This window comes from Ranitomeya imitator, chromosome 4, assembly GCF_032444005.1.
Source record: "Ranitomeya imitator isolate aRanImi1 chromosome 4, aRanImi1.pri, whole genome shotgun sequence".
Lineage (NCBI taxonomy): Eukaryota > Metazoa > Chordata > Amphibia > Anura > Dendrobatidae > Ranitomeya > Ranitomeya imitator.
In genome coordinates this window covers 246,923,704-246,945,106 of record NC_091285.1, presented here as the reverse complement: position 1 = coordinate 246,945,106, position 21,403 = coordinate 246,923,704, and the positions used below count along the sequence as shown (strand labels likewise).

General features: G+C 45.9%; 1 protein-coding gene across 1 annotated transcript in view; it reads right to left on the bottom strand.

Annotated features, from left to right (window-relative positions):
• Window positions 1–2,431: 2,431 nt before the first annotated feature.
• ANO6 (anoctamin 6) overlaps window positions 2,432–21,403 on the bottom strand; it is a 302,301-nt gene continuing 283,329 nt past the window's right edge. The window contains exons 20-21 of the mRNA XM_069764476.1: window positions 14,318–14,392; window positions 2,432–2,631 (exon numbers count right to left, since the gene is read on the bottom strand). Of these exons, the coding sequence (XP_069620577.1) occupies window positions 2,605–2,631; window positions 14,318–14,392 (102 nt within the window). The 3' untranslated portion in view covers window positions 2,432–2,604. The remainder of the gene's footprint in view (window positions 2,632–14,317; window positions 14,393–21,403) is intronic.

Sequence of the window (21,403 nt, the reverse complement as noted above, 5' to 3'; positions counted from 1 at the left end):
CCTGTCCCCGTTCCACTGCCGCTGCTGCTGTGTCTTCTGGGTCTCTGCAGTAACTGTTCAGGCAGAGGGCGCGCACTAAACAGGTCATCACACTCTCTGACCTGAACGTCACAGCCAGAGGACCCGGAAGACACAGCCCAGCGGTGGAAAGGGGACAGGTTAATATCGCATGGTTCACCCTCCCCCGTTATACTCACCCTCCTGGCAAGGTCTCTGCAGTTCCCTTTGTCCCAGGGCTTGCAGCTCCTTCCAGTGTTGAGCGGTCACATGGTACCGCTCATTAAAGTAATGAATATGCGCTCCACGCCTATCGGAGTGAAGTAGCTTCCATATTCATCACCTTAATGAGCAGTACCATGTGACCGCTGAGCACAGGGAGAGCTGCTGGTGCTGAGACCATCAGAGTTGCAGGCATTGCTGGAGGAGGGTGAGTATGATGTCTCCAAGAAGGTGGGGAGCTGAATGGGTGGGCAGGCGGCCCATTTGCCTTAAGTACCTAGTGGCAAATAAGGCCCTACCTCCATATCAGCATGGGTTTATGAGGAATCTATCATGTCAAACCAAACTAATCAGTTTTTATGAAGAGGTAAGCTATAGACTGGACAAAGATAAGTCATTGGACGTGGTATATCTTGATTTTTCCAAAGCTTTTGATATCGTGCCACACAAGAGGTTGGTACACAAAATGAGAATGCTGGGTCTGGGAGAAAATGTGTGTAAATGGGTAAGTAACTAGCTTAGTGATAGAAAGCAGAGGGTGGTTATAAATGGTATATTCTCTAACTGGGTCGATGTGACCAGTGGGGTACCTCAGGGGTCGGTGTTGGGACCTATTCTCTTAAACATATTTATTAATGATCTGGTAGAAGGTTTACACAGTAAAATATCGATATTTGCAGATGATACAAAACTATGTAAAGCAGTCAATACAAGATAGTATTCTGCTACAGATGGATCTGAATAAGTTGGAAACTTGGGCCGAAAGGTGGCAGATAAATGTAAGGTTATACACATGGGAAGAGGGTATTAATATCACCATTACACACTGAACTGGAAACCATTGGGTAAATCTGACATGGAGAAGGACTTGGGGATCCTAGTTAATGATAAACTTACCTGGAGCAGCCAGTGCCAGGCAGCAGCTGCCAAGGCAAACAGGATCATGGGGTACATTAAAAGAGGTCTGGATACACATGATGACAGTATTGTAATGCCTCTGTACGAATCGCACATCGAGTACTGTGTACGGTTTTTGGCACCAATGCTCAGGAAGGATATGATGGAACTAGAGCAAGTACAAAGGAGGGCAACAAAATTAATAAAGGGCATGGGGAAACTACAATATCCAGATAGATTAGCAAAATTAGGATTATTCAGTCTAGAAAAAAGATGACTGAGGGGCAATCTATTAACCATGTATAAGTATATAAAGAGACAATACAAATATCTCTCCGATGATCTGTTTATACCAAGGAATGTGATGGTCACAAGGGGGCATTCTCTGCGTCTGGAGAAGAGAAGGTTTCTCCACCAACATAGGAGAGGATTCTTTACTGTTTAGGCAGAGAGAATCTGGAATTCCTTGCCTGAGGAGGTGGTGATGGCAACTCAGTCGAGGGGTTCAAGAGAGGCCTCTTCCTGGAGTGTAACAATATTGTATCTTACAGTTATTAGGTTCTTTAGAAGGACATAGATGGATTTCTTCTGAAGGAATATAGGCTGAACTGGATGGATAAATGTCTTTTTTCGGCCTTGCTAACTATGTTACTATGTAAATGGATTAAATGTATCTCTGTGGAAAGGTGAGGAATACTGTTGCTTGTTTTTTTACCTCTTTTGCAGAAGAAGAGTGCATTGGGGGAGTGGTTGAGCTTGTAAGTATAGTTTAATTAAGAATATTAAAGGGGTCTGTGTCATTCTTTCATTAACCCCACAACTATCACCCCACTTGCCACCACTACAGGGCAAGTGGGAAGAGTGAGGCTAAGCGCCAGAAATGGTGCATGTTACAGATGAGCCTTTTCAAGGATGGCTGAGAGATGTTTTTAGCCTGGGGGCAGTATCCATGGCCCCTTCCTAGGCTATTAATATCAGCATCTGCATCATTTTTTAGGGTCCCCAATTTTACTGGCCAGTAAAGGCTAATTATACAGCTTTGAGCTGATATTAATTGCCTGGGAAGCTCCATGGGTATTACCCCCTTCCCAGGCTGTGAACATCTGCCCCCCAGCCATCGCCTGTCCCTCTGCTGGTTACATAAATTGCGCAGGAGCCCACGACATATTTTTCAAAAAATAATCTTTTATTAATTAAATACATGTCCAGTAACTTTCACACACACTGTACTAATTGTATTTGTCACTGACATCTATATATCTAACTATTACATTTGTATTTACTTTATGTAATACATCTATTCCATCCTGTCGGCTCCTGCTGTGATTTTACAGTACACGGCTGCTGAATTGTCGGCTTTTCTTCTATCTATGTATTATAGAGACATATATATGTGTGTGCTACTGACAGCTATATATCTATGTATTCTATGTGTATACAGTAGGTACGGAAAGTATTCATACCCCTTTAAATTTTTCACTCTTTGTTTCATGGCAGCCATTTGATAAATCTTGCCTGAAAAAAAAAAATAGAAATGTAGTAATTTTTGCAAATGTATTAAAATTTAGAAACTGAAATATCACATGGTCATAAGTATTCAGGCCCTTTGCTCAGTATTGAGAAGAAGCACCCTTTTTAGCTGGTACAACCATGAATCTTCTTGGGAATGATGCAACAAGTTTTTCACCCCTGGGCTTGGGGATCCTCTGTCATTCTTAGTTGCAGAGTGTGAGGGTAATGTATAATATACTTTAGTCTCTCATTGCCAGCACCTATAGGGTGGGCGTTGACCCCCCTTTACTTCAGGGTTTAGCTTTTCTTTTCAATGGGTGTAGAAGAGCTTTTATTGCTTCTTGCTGCAAATTCCTGACTTTCAGGTCCCAAACCCCTCATGCCCCTCCCAAAAGAATTTTTACGATCGCTTGTGTCTCAAACCTTCCTCCAGCAGAAACTGGTCTGAGCTCCCTTTTAAAACATGAGGCTCTTTGTCTTAGTCTTGTAAGATTCTGGGCCAACGGTTTAGGCTAGGAAAATAATAAGTCTAGTTTGTGAATCTCCATCGACGCATCTATCAGCCACGGTAAGCGCGGGCTTCTAGTTCCAAAAGGAACAGAGTATGGATTTCTCTGGAACTATGCATCACATCAAACCCAAATTTGGTCTCATTAGAACGCCATTGTTAATACAAGATGAATGCTGGGTGTGTTATGATTCTGACATGTTCTGTAGCGGAGATACAGGCATTAGACAAACCTGTGTGAAATTTAGTAAGATTGAAGAGATAGGAGGGTTTGAGGAAACCAGCCCTGTTAGAGATTTCACAAGGCTGTGGTTATTTAAGTGACTCCACTTTACCCAGCCTTCAGAGTTGTCTTAGTCTGAGCCTTACCAGAGGAGCCCTCACTGCCAGACCTGATGCATTGGGACATTTGGGAGCTCCGCCCACTAGCCTCGTTCTGCCTGCCATGATCTGAACACATGTAAGTGTTGATTTCTCATTTAACCCGGTATTTTATAATTACCCTTGTACATATTTTCAAATGTCTCACATTGTAACATCCTTGTAATATTTTCTATAAACACTGACTAATCTTTCGGAGTAAAATATATAAATTACTAGTTTCGTTCTTCCTGTTCTAAAACATACCCTAAGTCTTCTGAAGGGAATTACGCTACTGTTTTGGGTTAGCTTCGGACCAGTTTAATCAAAGCTGGTGGTAGCACACCATGTGCTGTGCCTTTGGAAGTCGTTGTAGCAACTGCGGCGTTGATAATTATTGTTCCTGCCTGAGTGGGAGTAGTTAAATCACCTCGCTGCAGCGTGCCCAAAAGCCAGTACATAGCAGGCAGCCTTTCTGGCGACTAATTACCCTAGGTGCAGTACCTAATCTGACCTGAGGGTAAGGGGGCACCTGAGTGCTGCAAGTTCAAGAGGAACTGTAAAACGGGATATACATACATCCCTGCAGTTCGTGGTATATTGAAGAGCAGCGGGATAATTAAAATAAGCCCCTGCTGTAAACTAAGAGGTCAATAGCTTTGTGTGTGTTTTTTCATCACATTGTTGCAGTGGCGGGATAACTAAGATAAACCCCCTGCACATGTGATAGCCGTCTGTTGGCCTAAAGTCACCCCGATCCGTGACGTAGGGGCGACGGTCACAGTGTGAATCGTGACATATTGGTGGCAAGGCGGTGGGATATCTTAGAGCATTAGTGATTTGGTTTGAGTGATCATTCCTCTCACTAAAAACTTGCAAAGTTCTTGCGAGAACTCTGCACAAATAAGTTTGGAGAACGAACTCAGTGTTTATTAGTCCTGAGACAATTGTGTGTACTGGTAATTATCCCCTACCCTTCTCTTTGTTTTTCTCTCCTATCTTTTATTTGGCAACCATGGTTGTGGTGGGAGAAACCTTATATTAGCAGCAGACCAAAGATACCATTATTGCCTTATGCAGGTCACAGCACATTGACTTTGCAGGCAAAAACAAAGCCCAACTGGTCTCCGATCTGGTGCAATGGGAAGCCGCTCTAGACCAAGCCAGGCCACAGAGCCCAGTAGCCGCAGAAGCCAGCACAAGCAAACATGGTGCTGCAATAGAGGTCCAACCACTGAATACTGGCCCTACTAGCAACCAGGGCAAATTTGACCCCCACCTGCAGGCGGCATTGGAGGAACTCCTCACTGACGACCATGATGGACGTCTGCAGCTGATTCAGCAATACCGGCAGGAGGCCCGAACCGAGCGCCAAGCGGAGCGGGAGTACCAGCTGCAGTTAGCCCAACTGCAAATGCAGGGGTCATCCCGGTCCAGCCGTGAGCCCAGCAACGCTCAGATACCGAAGCCCCGGCCCGATCACTTTCCTGTTATGGAAAAGGACGGGGACTTGGACACTTTTCTGCGGGCCTTTGAGAAAGCCTGCAGACAGTACCAGCTGCCTACAGATGAATGGGCACAATACCTGACACGAGGGCTGCGAGGCAAAGCTCTGGAGGCGTTTGCTGCCCTCCCTCAAGAACAAGATGGTGACTATGAGGCCATCAAGCAGGCTCTGATAGCCAAGTACCAGCTTACACCCGAGGTGTACCGTAGAAAGTTCCGGAACCTCCAACGTGGCCCACACGACACTTACAGCGATGTGGCACATGGACTGGGGACCCACTTTGACCAGTGGACCCAAGGACTGTCAGTGACCACCTTTGCACAGCTGCAAGACCTGATGATCAAAGGCCAGTTCTTACATCTTTGCCCAGCTGAGGTGCGACAGTTCGTGATGGACAGAGAACCGAAAGACGTGATGAAAGCAGCACAGATTACCGATGCCTATGAGGCCAACCGTAGATCGGAAGTGTGGAAGCCAGTCACCACCAGCTGGAGAGGGGTTAAGCCTGCAACCAACGTCAGTACCCCTGCCAGCCAACACACCAGAGGTCCTGTCCCTGTGGCCAACAGCACCAGACCTACCACCGAACCTCGCCAGTGTTTCTTCTGCAAGCGGACTAGTCATATCAGTCCCTACTGTCCAGGCAAGCAGAAGAACCCCCCAGCCAAGGCCCCAGGGCCTAATGCAGCAGTTCTTTTGGTGGGTGGGGTGGCTGAGAGTGTGTGTGAGAACGTCTGAAAATTTGCCCACTGATGTTTTGTTGGGGACTGATTTGGGGAGGATGGTTGCATACTACGTCCCTGACACCCCTCCCCAATCTGCTAATAATGGTAACGTTCACCCTGAGGATGATGATGATGGGAAATCACATGTGTTACCTGACCATGCTTTATTTTGTAATGACTGTAGAAAAGCCACGGAGACACCATCACGTGTTTCTCAACGCAAGCAATAAATAGCCAGGTCTTTCACCGGGAAGGAACAACCACGGGAAGAGCAGCATCCAAAAAGGAAAACCACCTATGCCAAAACATGGTATCCATCCACAGACAGCTGTTTCGGGGTATTTGCCCCTCATCAGTGTGGAGTAGGAAACTGGCATTAGGAGCAGTGCCTGGTACAAGGACTATAAACATAAGGATGAATGACCTCGGGGAGATCAAAACATCCAACACTGTGGAGACACCATCACGTGTTTCTCAACGCAGTGATCCAGAACACTGCCCCCATCCCTTATGGGAAATATACAAATGCATGTAGACAAGCCGCGGAGACACCATCACGTGTTTCTCAACGCAAGCCATAAATAGCCAGGTCTTTCACCGGGAAGGAACAACCACGGGAAGAGCAGCATCCAAAAAGGAAAACCACCTATGCCAAAACATGGTATCCAGAACACTGCCCCCATCCCTTATGGGAAACACGTGATGGTGTCTCCATGGCATTTCTACATGCATTTACATATTTCCCATAAGGGATGGGGGCAGTGTTCTGGATCACTGCATTGAGAAACACGTGATTGTGTCTCCGCCGTGTTGGATGTTTTGATCTCCCCGAGGTCATTCATCCTTATGTTTATAGTCCTTGTACCAGGCACTGCTCCTAATAGCCAGTTTCCTACTCCACACTGATGAGGGGCAAATACCCCAAAACAGCTGTCTGTGGATGGATACCATGTTTTGGCATAGGTGGTTTTCCTTTTTGGATGCTGCTCTTCCCGTGGTTGTTCCTTCCCGGTAAAAGACCTGGCTATTTATTGCTTGCGTTGAGAAACACGTGACGTTCGCGGCTTTTCTACATGCATTTGCATATTTCCCATAAGGGATGGGGGCAGTGTTCTGGATCACTGCGTTGAGAAACACGTGATGGTGTCTCCGCAGTGTTGGATGTTTTGATCTCCCCGAGGTCATTCATCCTTATGTTTATTTTGTAATGATGCATCTAATAACCATTTTTTCCTCAGGATCGATGGTGGAAATGTTGTACCTGTGACAACTGAACCTGATGTGTTTTCTGCAAAGGTTAATGCGTCCATAGGTACAGGCTTGCTCAGCCATGTCGCTCTGCGGAGTGAGACGGCTGAGGAACCCCTAGACGGGGCAAGTGTCGGTGCTACAGGAAATGGGGAGAAGCATGGAAACCGTGAGAAAGGTGATGCCATGAAATTGACCAGTGCCACAGAGGAAGGTAACTGGCCAATAAGTAGCACTGCCCCTGGAGTGTTGGGGGTGGATGGGGAGGTAGAGCCCATAGCAGTGCCGGCTGATGGGTCTGTAGAAATCCCCGGGGAGACAGCCTACGTAGCTGCTGTCACCCGTAGTCAGAGTGCCCGGAACGCAGATAACTGTCTGCCTTCCGGACCCTCCTCAGTCATCATTGTGACTGAACCAGAGGTGGACCCAGAGCAGGTCCCAGAGGGTTCCCGTGGGGAAGGGACCTTGACGTCGCTTCTGGCTTCCCCTAGCCAGGAGTTTGAGGCCACTCTGCACGCAGATGCGAGCCTAGAGAGTTTGAGACAACTCGCCAAGATATCCACCTCCGTGACTGATAAGAGGGTGTTCTGGAAACGAGGAAGGTTATACCGGGAGACAGTACCCAGAGAATCGCAAAAGGAGTGGTTGAGGGAAAGACAGCTGGTCGTCCCGCAGCAATTCCGGGGTAAGTTGTTACGGATTGCCCATGAGATCCCGCTAGCTGGACACTTGGGGATCAGCAAAACAAAGGCCCGGCTGTCTCAACACTTCTATTGGTCTAAGATGGGGACAGATGTGTTAAACTACTGCCGCTCCTGTATCACCTGTCAAAGAGTGGGGAAGGCGGGGGCTACTCTTAAGGCTCCCCTGATCCCTTTGCCAGTGATAGAGGAGCCTTTCCAGAGGATCGTGGTGGACATTGTGGGCCCGCTGGCCGTCCCCAGCAGCTCTGGAAAGCAATACATCCTTACTGTGGTAGACTACGCTACCTGGTACCCAGAGGCAGTAGCTCTGTCGTCAACTAGGGCAGATAAGGTGGCGGATGCCCTGTTGGCTATCTTTTCACGTGTAGGATTTCCCAGGGAGATGCTTACTGATCAAGGGACCCAAATCATGTCTCACCTAATGGAGGCTCTCTGTAAGAGAATGCAGGTGAAGCACCTGGTATCGAGTGTGTATCACCCACAGACCAATGGCTTGTGTGAACGCTTCAATGGTACCCTCAAACAGATGCTAAGCATGCTGGTTGAGACCCAAGGGCGCGACTGGGAGCGGTACCTCCCACACCTGCTATTCGCTTACCAAGAGGTTCTGCAGGCCTCGACAGGGTTCTCCCCCTTCGAGCTCCTGTATGGCAGGCGAGTCCGGGGACCCCTTGGGTTGGTCAGAGAATCCTGGGAAGAGGAGCCAAACCCTTCTGAAGTGTCCATAGTGGAGTATGTCATGCATTTCCGTGACAAGATGCAGATTGGTGCATGACAATGACGCAGGTTCAGGCTGACCAGAAGCACTGGTACGACCAGAACGCCCGGGAGCGGACTTACCACGTGAGTCAAAAGGTGTGGGTGCTGGTTCCCATGCCAACGGATAAGCTTCAGGCAGGCTGGGAGGGCCCGTATGTCGCTCACCAACAGCTCAACCCGGTCACTTACATGGTCACACTTGACCATGCTCGGGGTAGGCGAAAGGCCTTTCACGTCAACATGATGAAGGCTCATCACGAACATGAACCTTTTGTCCTACCGGTCTGCAGCTTGCCCGAAGACGGGGAGGAAGACACCCTCCTGGACATGCTGGCCCAAGCCAAGGCCGGTGGGTCCATCGAGGATGTGGAGGTAAGCGCCTCACTAACCGAACCCCAGCGGTCGCAGTTGCGTACCAAGCTGGATCCCTTCTGGGCCATTTTCTCTAACCGACCTGGAAGGACTGAGTTAGCAGTCCACGAGGTGGACACTGGGAATCATGCCCCACTACGGCAAACACCTTATCGAATCTCCGACCAGGTGCAGCAGGTTATGCGCCAGGAGATCGTTTAGATGTTACAGCTGGGGGTGATTCGACGGTCAAAGAGTGTGTGGGCTTCACCTGTAGTTCTCGTACCAAAGAAGGATCGGACCACCCGGTTCTGCGTGGACTACAGGGGGCTCAATGCCATCAAAGCCTCTGACGCACACCCAATGCCACGCATCGAGGAGCTGCTTGAGAGGTTAGGTGGCGCAAAATACCTGACAATAATGGATCTGAGTAGAGGATACTGGCAGATTCCCCTGAGCCCCGAGGTGCAGGAGAAGTCTGTCTTTATCACACCCTTTGGACTGTACGAGTCCACGGTCATGCCCTTCGGCATGAAGAATGCCCCTGCCACTTTCCAGCGGGTGGTCAACCTCCTGCTTCAGGGACTGGAAAAGTACGCCGTGGTGTACTTGGATGACATTGCCATCTTCAGTTCCTCCTAGAAGGAACATCTGCAGCATCTCGAGGTGCTCAGGTGAATTCACCGAGCTGGACTGACTATCAAGCTGGGAAAGTGCCAGATGGGCATGAGTGAGGTCCACTGCCTGGGGTACCGGATAGGCGGGGGCACCATGAAGCCAGAGCATGGCAATGTTGATGGCTTGGCCCACCAGGGGCCAGCAAGATTTGTTGGAATAAACGCCATGCCACGTTTAGAGACCCTCTGATGTGCTTAAGCAGAGGAAACTCCCCACAAGTGACTCCATGTTGGAAACTAGACCCCTCAAGGAATGTATTTAGGTATGGTGAGCACCTTGAACCCCCAGATGATTCAATGAAGTTTAGAACGTGGGGCCATGAAAATAAAAAAAATCAAATTTTCCCCACAAAAATGTTATTTTGGCCCCAAACTTTGCATTTTCATAAGGGTAATAGGATAAATTGCGCCAAACAGTTTGTTGTGCAATTTCTCCTGAGTATGCCAACACCACATATGTGGGGGAATACTACTTTTGAGGCACAGTGCAAAGCTCAGAAGGGAAGAGGCACCATATTGGAGTTTAGATTTTGCTGGAATGGTTTGAGGGTGTCATGTCACATTGGCAGAGCCCCTGAGGTGCCAGAACAACAGAAACCCCCTATATGTTAAATTTTACAAACTACACTCCCCAATGAATTCATCTAGGGGTGCAGTGATCATATTGACACCACAGTAGTTTGCAGACTCTATATACAGAGCCCCTTAATTGCTTGAAGAGCAGAATCCCCCCTCAAATCAGGTGCGGACATACCGCATGTGCCTTCGTTGTGGCTGCAGCAAGGCCTGGAGGTGGAGGGGGGCCCCTGAAAGGCAGCTAACACTGAGGGCAATCTGTCCTGTTAATCTGGCTCCGGGGAGTCCCTGGCCAGAGTGCCCTCATGTGGCGGGTAGGGAGCGATCCCCACAGGTCCACTGCCTACAGGAGAAAATGGCAGCTGAGCGGAGCTGCAGGGATCCGTCCTGCTTCCTGCCCGCGCTTCCTGTCTGGAAGTTTGGTAGAGTGGCTTAATAAATATTTTTTGCAAAAAATGTATTAACCAAATACCCTGTGTTTTTCCATCTTTTTACTATGTTTACTGATGTTTTCTGCAACAGAGTATTTTTTGGTTTTACTTTACCTTTTTTGTGTTTCAGTTTCTTGGTGGTGTGAACGGTGTCCCTACAGGCCTGTTCACTGTGTGCATGGCTCATGTGGTTGTTTTAACCAATTGTTTTCTTGTTTCTCCAAGACTAGGGAGGTTCTCACCCCTCCTTGTGAGCCGTGCACATAAAAATCGTTCTATGTTATGTGTCCACATTGGACATTTCTTTTCTGAATCCCGCTCATACAGGTAATATACACGACCAGGTTTTTAAACACATCAGATAGGGATTGCATACATTAGTTAGGACTGCTCTAATACGGGTATACCTTGTTGTTTGGTAGAGCGGCTTAATATGCATTTTTTTTTTTGCAAAAAACATTAACCAAATATCCTGCGTTTTTCCATCTTTTCACTAGCACTTGCTATTTACTGATATTTTATGCAACAGAGTATTTTTGGTTTTACTGTGTTTTTTGTGTTTCTGCATCTCCTAATGTGTTGACAGGAAGAAAGTTGAGTAAAATACATTTATTTCTTTCCACATTTTTGCCATGCTTTTGTTATGTATTGTTCCCCATTAGTATGGGTGAAATACGCTACAAGAATTGACATTTTAACACACACACACACAAAAAGATGATATTTTGGTCCAAATTAATAAAAAAAATAAACAAACTTTATTGTTAAAATTCACAGACACTGGTGAAGGAAAGTGAAGATACAGAACCATATGTGCTGTACACAAGAAGCGCATCACCCTGAGCACCTATCAATGGACATAAAATGGTCCCTAGCCTCTATAGAGTATCAAAATATAAACATGTTAATACATGGTAAAAAGAGGCAGTCTAGGTATCCAGGGGGCAGGACTCCATCCCAACGTGCATTTCGGTGAAGTACCTTCGTCACGTCCCCTGACAAAGGTGTTTCTCCGAAACGCGTGTTGGGGTGGAGGCGTGCCCCCTGGATACCTAGACTGCTTCTATTTACTGGTAATTACCATCAGCTTTATGCTTATACTCCTCCATATATATCTCAGGGGATATTGGATCCTGATAAGGGACGATGGTGGACTTTACCGTTAATGAATTAGCAGTAGACTCTTATCTGTATTCCTGCCTCTTTTTACCATGTATTAACATGTTTATATTTTGATACTCTATAGGGGCTAGGGACCATTTTAAGTCCATTGATAGGTGCTCAGGGTGATGCCCTTCTTGTGTACAGCACATATAAAGCTCTTGGTTCTGTATCTTCACTTTCCTTCATCAGTGTCTGTGAATTTTAACAAGAAAGTTTGTTCATTTTTTAAATTAATTTGGACCAATATATAATCTTTTTGCGTGTGTGTTATACTTATAGTGATGATAGGTCACCTAGTCCTATATGCATCCGGGTACCTTATATGATAATTTGGGTATTGTGTACCATGCAGAAACCTCTTATAAGTTGCTAAAGAATTGACATTATACATAACCAAAATCCAAAAAGTGGACTCACCACCTCCAAATATACATTATCATACCAAAAAACACCCAAACAATAATAGGCGAAAAAGAGGCATAAGCAAATGTAATAAATACATTTACCAGCCCTATAAAAAATAAATAAATAAAGTGGCATGTGCACGCAATATCTATTGCTAGAAAAACCGCATCTCTGTATTAAAAGCAATATATAATGACTACGTTATAGACAAACCTACGCATATTTAGTAGGGCATATATGTTTGCCTCTATAAATCAATCTACAAAGTGTCTAGTGCTAAACTATTGCGGTTATAAGAAAATCATTTCCATGATAGTTTCAATATTCACAAGACAAAATATTAATGTGCTTGCACTGCCTAAAAAAGGCCGAAAGTGCCTAGTGCAAAAATAACACAGAAATATAATAAAGAGCAGTAGCAGGCAGCAGAGAACCTATTTGCAGGAGTTTCAATACTCACAAAACAAAGTGCTTGCACCGCCTAAAACAAGCTGAAGGTGCTTAGTGCAAAAAGTGACAAGCAGATGTAACAATGAGCAATAGCAGCTAAAAACCTATTTTACTCACATATATGTGTGTCCTTTCCTGTGTGTCCATCAGTAACCCTGGTTTTTCTAGCAATAGATATTGCGTGCACATGCCACTTTATTTATTTTTTATAGGGCTGGTTCCCATAAATATATGTAAAGATTTAGAAGGTGCTATAGTGTTTTGCAGCTTTGTCCATTTCCTTTTTTCCTTGTGTGTTTTTTTCCATCAGTAATTTTTCTGAAATTCATTGTCTTGTTTTAAATGTTTTTTTGTCTAATAAAAGTATCATGTTTTTTGGTATAAGAATTGACATTATGCAGATTTTAATCTGCTGCAAATCTGCAAGAAAAAAATAAGCAATGTGTGCGTGAGACTTCAGGGATCTCATTCACTTTGCTTGTACTGTAAAACCTTACATATATTCCGTGTGCAGTTAGCCTTACAGGTAATTGGGGAGAGTCACAGACTGAATAGTTTAGATTATTGGGTGGCAGAGATTATTAGCGATGGGGGGCACAGTGCTGCTTATCACTTTATATTGTTAATGGTACTTGGTCAGTAGTATATTAATGGTGGGTACATATCTGTATTCGGGGGGGGGGGAAGGGGAGATATGTATGTATATAATGTATGTGACCTTGTTATTTTCAGGGCTGCGAAAATCATCGTGACAAGATGAGTTGTGGCTGGGAGATGTTGACATGAAGGTCTGACCGGATAGAGAAGAAACAGGGGAAAATGGCTCTAATCAGACGATATGTCAGTGGTAAGTGCCTGGATGTAGATATTATTCTGTATCTGCACTGTGTGACGTGGAGTGATTTTTTTGTAAAATCCCTTATTCTACCCTCTAACATATATGTGAAATGTCCATGTGCTTTCAGGTTTTTTTATCGGATAGAAACGGACTCGTAGGGTTTTATAGGTCCATTCACACATACACGAGAAAGAGATCCATGAGGGTCAGAGAATGTCCTGTTCTGTAAAAGCAGGCAGCACACAGACACTGGACACAAGACACAGATACAGGAATAGAGCCTTATTATGTACAGCACTGTCCCTAAGTATATACAGTAGTGTACTAACTTATTATGTATAGCACAGTCCCTTAGTATATAGTGTACTCACGTATTATGTATAACACCATCCTTAGTTACAGTTTCCTCTATTATGTATAACATCGTCCCTTATTATTTACCATCCTCTCTAGTTATGTATGGTGCCATCCCTTATTATATAGCTTCCTCTGCTGTTATGTACAGCACGGTCTCTTACATAATGTATTCTTGATATTTTTGTTATTCAGTGTCCTCTTATTACATAGTCCCCTCTCTTGTTAGATATAAAATGACTGCTGATGGGGCAGCTGTGACCAGATGACCAATCAATCAGCTCCTCCATTAGAAAAGAGGCTTTCTCATGCTCCATCAGCCATCATTACATTATATGTCTAACAAGACTGGACGGTATGTAATAAAGACAGGGCTCTATGTACTCCGATATGTAAGGGACGGTGCTGTACATAACAAGAAAGGGTTCTGTGTAAAAAGTGATGGATAGTCATAAGCCATCAAACAAAGAAGGACTGCTTAAATTTTTGCGCCAGAAGTAGTGTGAAAGACTGGTGGAAAGCATGCCAAGACGTGTAGAAGCAGGCCAGGTCTGTAGTCATGGCTGAGCTACGCAGGCTTTGCATGCCCTGGCCTCCCTCCACATAAAAATCATGTTCTCTTGTCAGCTCACCTGCCGCTCCACTCTCTGCGCTGGCAGGCCTTCTACTCGGCTCCTATCGGACTGCTCCAGTCCCTTTGGGAATAACTGCAAGTACAGTATAACTTCAAACAACACTTTACTTTCACATCTTCGCAGCTCATCCAGTTCCAATACAGCAGTTACATCAGATTTCACAGAGCACATCATTTAGGCCATGTTCACACAGTGCGTTTTTAACTGCGGAACCGCCGCGATTTTGCCGCTGCGGGTCCGCAGCTGTTTTCCATGCAGGGTACAGTACAATGTACCCTATGGAAAACAGGAACCACTGTTCACATGATGCGGAAATGCACTAAAAAAGCCGCGCTGAATAGCTGCGGTAAAAAAGAAGTACCATGTCACTTCTTTGTGCAGAACTGCAGCGGTTCTGCACCCATAGACCTCCATTGTGAGGTCAAACCCGCAGTAAAACCCGCAGACGGAAAAAATATCTGCGGGTTTTCTGCGGTTTGTGGTGCAGAACCGCTGCAGCAGGAAGTGCGTGGGCGGTGTGTGGCTGCCCCCCCCGTGCTCCAATCCCACCCCCCCATGCTCCGATGCCACCCCCCCGTGCTCCGACGCCCACCCCCCCCCCGTGCCCTCATCTCCCCCCCTTATACTTACCGGGCCTCCCGGTGTCACTCCTGCTGTCTTCTCCCTGGTTTCCGCCATCTTCCAAAATGGCGGGCGCATGCGCAGTGCGCCCGCCGAATCTGCCGGCCGGCAGATTCGTTCCAGGCACATTTTGATCACTGTGATAACCTCACAGTGATCAAAATAAAAAAAATAGGTAAATGACCCCCCCTTTATCACCCCCATAGGTAGTAACAATAATAAAATAAAGAATTTATTTATTTTTTTTCCCCCCACTACAGTTAGAACTAGGGTTAGGGTTAGGAGTAGGGTTAGGGTTAGGGTATTTTCAGCCATTTTAACCCTAAAAAAACTTCCTAGAAAACACACAGACTCTGCAGAGAAAACTGCATAAAAAACCGCAATAAAAACCGCATAAAAAAACGCATCAAAAAACGCACCAAAAACGCACCTGCGTTTTCTGCCAAGAGCTGCGGTTTTTAGTGCAGAAAAAACAGCAGGGAAATCAGGAACGTGTGAACATGGCCTAAAGCTTTCCCTCTAATCCTCTCTTCCTCACACGGCTCAAACCCAGGTCCTACCATCTCACACGGCATTTCCGCGTCCTCCCTGTCCAGATTTCTTGCCTCATGTGAGGGTTCCCTCAACAGTCGTTTCACCCCAGCACTGAGAGCATCAGCCCACGCAAACATCTGCCACATGGCGAGCGTCCTGCCCATCTTTCCTGCCGTGACTTCTCCTGTAGCTCACACTTCTAGTGCTTCTGTAGCTGCAACTATGCTGTTCCACTACTGTGGATGGCTGGGCCCTTTCCTTGAACTGAACATCACGGGGTATTTATTTTATTTCTGGGCACTTAAGCCCTTCTGAGCCTTATATGCACCCAGGCCCGTCTGCCAGAAATCAGGAAGCTCCCTTCCTCTTACTACAATGACCCCGCCTACAATTTAACTATTTACACTGATCCACAACCATGCTAACCTAGTTGTACCAAAATGACCCATCTAGTGGCCCAATACGTTTATGGCGCTCTCCCTGCATACAATAGATATAGTACAGCCACAGGAACATTAAAATACATATGTACAATATCTATATATGTATAAACAGCATTAAATATACATCTTAACAACAGTACTGGGCATATATACAGTACAGACCAAAAGTTTGGACACATCTCATTTAAAGATTTTTCTTTATTTTCATGACTATGAAAATTGTACATTCACACAGAAGGCATCAAAATTATGAATTAACACATGTGGAATTATATACTTAACAAAAAAGTGTGAAATGACTGAAATTATGTCTTATATTCTAGGTTCTTCAAAGTAGCCATCTTTTGCTTTGATGACTACTTTGCACACTCTTGGCATTCTCTTGATGAGCTTCAAGAGGTAGTCACCGGAAATGGTCTTCCAACAATCTTGAAGGAGTTCCCAGAGATGCTTAGCACTTGTTGGCCCTTTTGCCTTCACTCTGCGGTGCAGCTCACCCCAAACCATTTTGATTGGGTTCAGGTCTGGTGACTGGAGGCCAGGTCATCTGGTGTAGCACCCCATCACTCTCCTTCTTGGTCAAATAGCCCTTACACATAGCCCTTACACAGCCTGGAGGTGTGTTTGGGGTCACTGTGAATCAACTATACTCTCCTGAAATTCATCTTAGCGATGAATTGTAGAGATGTATGTTGTGTTAGGCAATTCAGTAACGCAATGTACATAGCGATCAGAGCACATACAGTGATCTGACAATAACCCAAAATAATAGAACGAGCTCTGAGATGTGGAAACTCTGTAGACCGCAATTCCTGATCCTCTCCAAACACAACTAGAGGCAGCTGTGGATTGCGCCTAACGCTCCCTATGCAAATCGGCACAGCCTGAGAAACTAACTAGCCTGAAGATAGAAAAATAAGCCTACCTTGCCTCAGAGAAATACCTCAAAGGAAAAGGCAGCCCACCACATATAATGACTGTGAGTAAGATGAAAAGACAAACGTAGGGATGAAATAGATTCAGCAAAGTGAGGCCCGATATTCTAGACAGAACGAGGATAGGAAAGATAACTTTGCGGTCTACACAAAACCCTAAAGAAAACCACGCAAAGGGGGCAAAAAGACCCTCCGTACCGAACTAACGGCACGGAGGTACACCCTTTGCGTCCCAGAGCTTCCAGCAAAACAAATAGACAAGCTGGACAGAAAAAATAGCAACAAATAGCAAAGAAGCACTTAGCTATGCAGAGCAGCAGGCCACAGGAATGATCCAGAGAAACACAAGTCCAACACTGGAACATTGACAGGAAGCATGGATCAAAGCATCAGGTGGAGTTAAGTAGAGAAGCAGCTAACGACCTCACCAGATCACCTGAGGGAGGAAACTCAGAAGCTGCAGTACCACTTGTGACCACAGGAGTGAACTCTGCCACAGAATTCACAACAGTACCCCCCCCTTGAGGAGGGGTCACCGAACCCTCACCAGAGCCCCCAGGCCGACCAGGATGAGCCACATGAAAGGCACGAACAAGATCGGGAGCATGGACATCAGAGGCAAAAACCCAGGAATTATCTTCCTGAGCATAACCCTTCCATTTAACCAGATACTGGAGTTTCCGTCTTGAAACACGAGAATCCAAAATCTTCTCCACAATATACTCCAATTCCCCCTCCACCAAAACCGGGGCAGGAGGCTCAACAGATGGGACCATAGGTGCCATGTATCTCCGCAACAATGACCTATGGAATACGTTATGTATGGAAAAAGAATCTGGAAGGGTCAGACGAAAAGACACAGGATTAAGAACCTCAGAAATCCTATACGGACCAATAAAACGAGGTTTAAACTTAGGAGAGGAAACCTTCATAGGAATATGACGAGAAGATAACCAAACCAGATCCCCAACACGAAGTCGGGGACCCACACGGCGTCTGCGATTAGCGAAAAGTTGAGCCTTCTCCTGGGACAAGGTCAAATTGTCCACTACCTGAGTCCAAATCTGCTGCAACCTGTCCACCACAGTATCCACACCAGGACAGTCCGAAGACTCAACCTGTCCTGAAGAGAAACGAGGATGGAACCCAGAATTGCAGAAAAACGGCGAAACCAAGGTAGCCAAGCTGGCCCGATTATTAAGGGCGAACTCAGCCAAAGGCAAAAAGGACACCCAGTCATCCTGATCAGCAGAAACAAAGCATCTCAGATATGTTTCCAAGGTCTGATTGGTTCGTTCGGTCTGGCCATTAGTCTGAGGATGGAAAGCCGAAGAAAAAGACAAGTCAATGCCCATCCTACCACAAAAGGCTCGCCAAAACCTCGAAACAAACTGGGAACCTCTGTCAGAAACAATATTCTCTGGAATGCCATGCAAGCGAACCACATGCTGGAAGAACAAAGGCACCAAATCAGAGGAGGAAGGCAATTTAGACAAGGGTACCAGATGGACCATCTTAGAAAAGCGATCACAGACCACCCAAATGACTGACATCTTTTGAGAAACGGGAAGGTCAGAAATAAAATCCATAGAGATATGTGTCCAAGGCCTCTTCGGGACCGGCAAGGGCAAAAGCAACCCACTGGCACGAGAACAGCAGGGCTTAGCCCGAGCACAAATCCCACAGGACTGCACAAAAGTACGCACATCCTGCGACAGAGTGGGCCACCAAAAGGATCTAGCCACTAACTCTCTGGTACCAAAGATTCCAGGATGACCAGCCAACACCGAACAATGAAGTTCAGAGATAATTCTATTCGTCCACCTATCAGGGACAAACAGTTTCTCCGCTGGGCAACGATCAGGTTTATTAGCCTGAAATTTTTGCAGCACCCGCCGCAAATCAGGGGAGATGGCAGACACAATTACTCCTTCCTTGAGGATACCCGCTGGCTCAGATAAACCCGGAGAGTCGGGCACAAAACTCCTAGACAGAGCATCCGCCTTCACATTTTTAGAGCCCGGAAGGTACGAAATCACAAAGTCAAAACGGGCAAAAAACAACGACCAACGAGCTTGTCTAGGATTCAAGCGCTTGGCAGACTCGAGATAAGTCAAGTTCTTATGATCAGTCAATACCACCACGCGATGCTTAGCTCCTTCAAGCCAATGACGCCACTCCTCGAATGCCCACTTCATGGCCAGCAACTCTCGGTTGCCCACATCATAATTTCGCTCAGCAGGCGAAAACTTCCTGGAAAAGAAAGCGCATGGTTTCATCACTGAGCAACCAGAACCTCTCTGTGACAAAACAGCCCCTGCTCCAATCTCAGAAGCATCAACCTCGACCTGGAACGGAAGAGAAACATCTGGTTGACACAACACAGGGGCAGAAGAAAAACGACGCTTCAACTCTTGAAAAGCTTCCACAGCAGCAGAAGACCAATTGACCAAATCAGCACCCTTCTTGGTCAAATCGGTCAATGGTTTGGCAACACTAGAAAAATTGCAGATGAAGCGACGATAAAAATTAGCAAAGCCCAGGAACTTTTGCAGACTTTTCAGAGATGTCGGCTGAGTCCAATCATGGATGGCTTGGACCTTAACCGGATCCATCTCGATAGTAGAAGGGGAAAAGATGAACCCCAAAAATGAAACCTTCTGCACACCAAAGAGACACTTTGATCCCTTCACAAACAAAGAATTAGCACGCAGGACCTGAAAAACCGTTCTGACCTGCTTCACATGAGACTCCCAATCATCCGAGAAGATCAAAATGTCATCCAAGTACACAATCAGGAATTTATCCAGGTACTCACGGAAGATGTCATGCATAAAGGATTGAAACACTGACGGAGCATTGGCAAGTCCGAACGGCATCACTAGATACTCAAAATGACCCTCGGGCGTATTAAATGCAGTTTTCCATTCATCGCCTTGCCTGATTCTCACCAGATTATACGCACCACGAAGACCTATCTTAGTGAACCAACTAGCCCCCTTAATCCGAGCAAACAAATCAGATAACAATGGCAAGGGGTACTGAAATTTAACAATGATCTTATTAAGAAGGCGGTAATCTATACACGGTCTCAGCGAACCATCCTTCTTGGCTACAAAAAAGAACCCTGCTCCTAATGGCGACGATGACGGGCGAATATGCCCCTTCTCCAGGGATTCCTTCACATAACTGCGCATAGCGGTGTGCTCAGGCACGGATAAATTAAACAGTCGACTTTTTAGGAATTTACTACCAGGAATCAAATTGATAGCACAATCACAATCCCTATGCGGAGGCAGGGCATCGGACTTGGGCTCATCAAATACATCCCGGTAATCAGACAAGAACTCTGGAACCTCAGAAGGGGTGGATGACGAAATTGACAGAAATGGAACATCACCATGTACCCCCTGACAACCCCAGCTGGACACCAACATGGAATTCCAATCCAATACTGGATTATGGGCTTGTAGCCATGGCAACCCCAACACGACCACATCATGCAGATTATGCAACACCAGAAAGTGAATTACCTCCTGATGTGCAGGAGCCATGCACATGGTCAGCTGGGTCCAGTATTGAGGCTTATTCTTGGCCAAAGGTGTAGCATCAATTCCTCTCAATGGAATAGGACACTGCAAGGGCTCCAATAAAAACCCACAATGTTTAGCATAATCCAAGTCCATCAAATTCAGGGCAGCGCCTGAATCCACAAACGCCATGACAGAATACGACGACAAGGAGCATATCAAGGTAACGGACAGAAGAAATTTTGACTGTACAGTACCAATGGCGGCAGACCTAGCGAACCGCTTAGTGCTCTTAGGACAATCAGAGATAGCATGAGTGGAATCACCACAGTAGAAACACAGCCCATTCAGACGTCTGTGTTCTTGCCGTTCAACTCTGGTCATAGTCCTATCACACTGCAAAGGCTCAGGTTTAATCTCAGGTAATACCGCCAAATGGTACACAGATTTACGCTCACGCAAGCGTCGACCGATCTGAATGGCCAAAGACAGACTCACTCAAACCAGCGGGCATAGGAAATCCCACCATGACATCCTTAATGGCTTCAGAGAGACCCTTTCTGAAAATGGCTGCAAGCGCAGATTCATTCCATTGAGTGAGCACGGACCATTTTCTAAATTTCTGGCAATATAGCTCTATCTCATCCTGAGCCTGACAAAGAGCCAGCAAATTTTTTTCTGCCTGATCTACTGAATTAGGCTCATCGTACAGCAATCCAAGCGCCAGGAAAAACGCATCGATATCACTCAATGCAGGATCTCCTGACGCAAGAGAAAATGCCCAGTCCTGAGGGTCGCCACGCAAAAAAGAAATGACGATCCTAACCTGTTGCGCTGGGTCACCAGAAGAGCGAGGTTTCAAAGCCAGAAACAGTTTACAATTATTCTTGAAACTCAGAAATTTAGTTCTATCTCCAAAAATCAAATCTGGAATAGGAATTCTCGGTTCTAACAAAGAATTCTGAACCACAAAATTTTGAATATCTTGAACTCTTGCCGTGAGCTGATCTACACATGAAG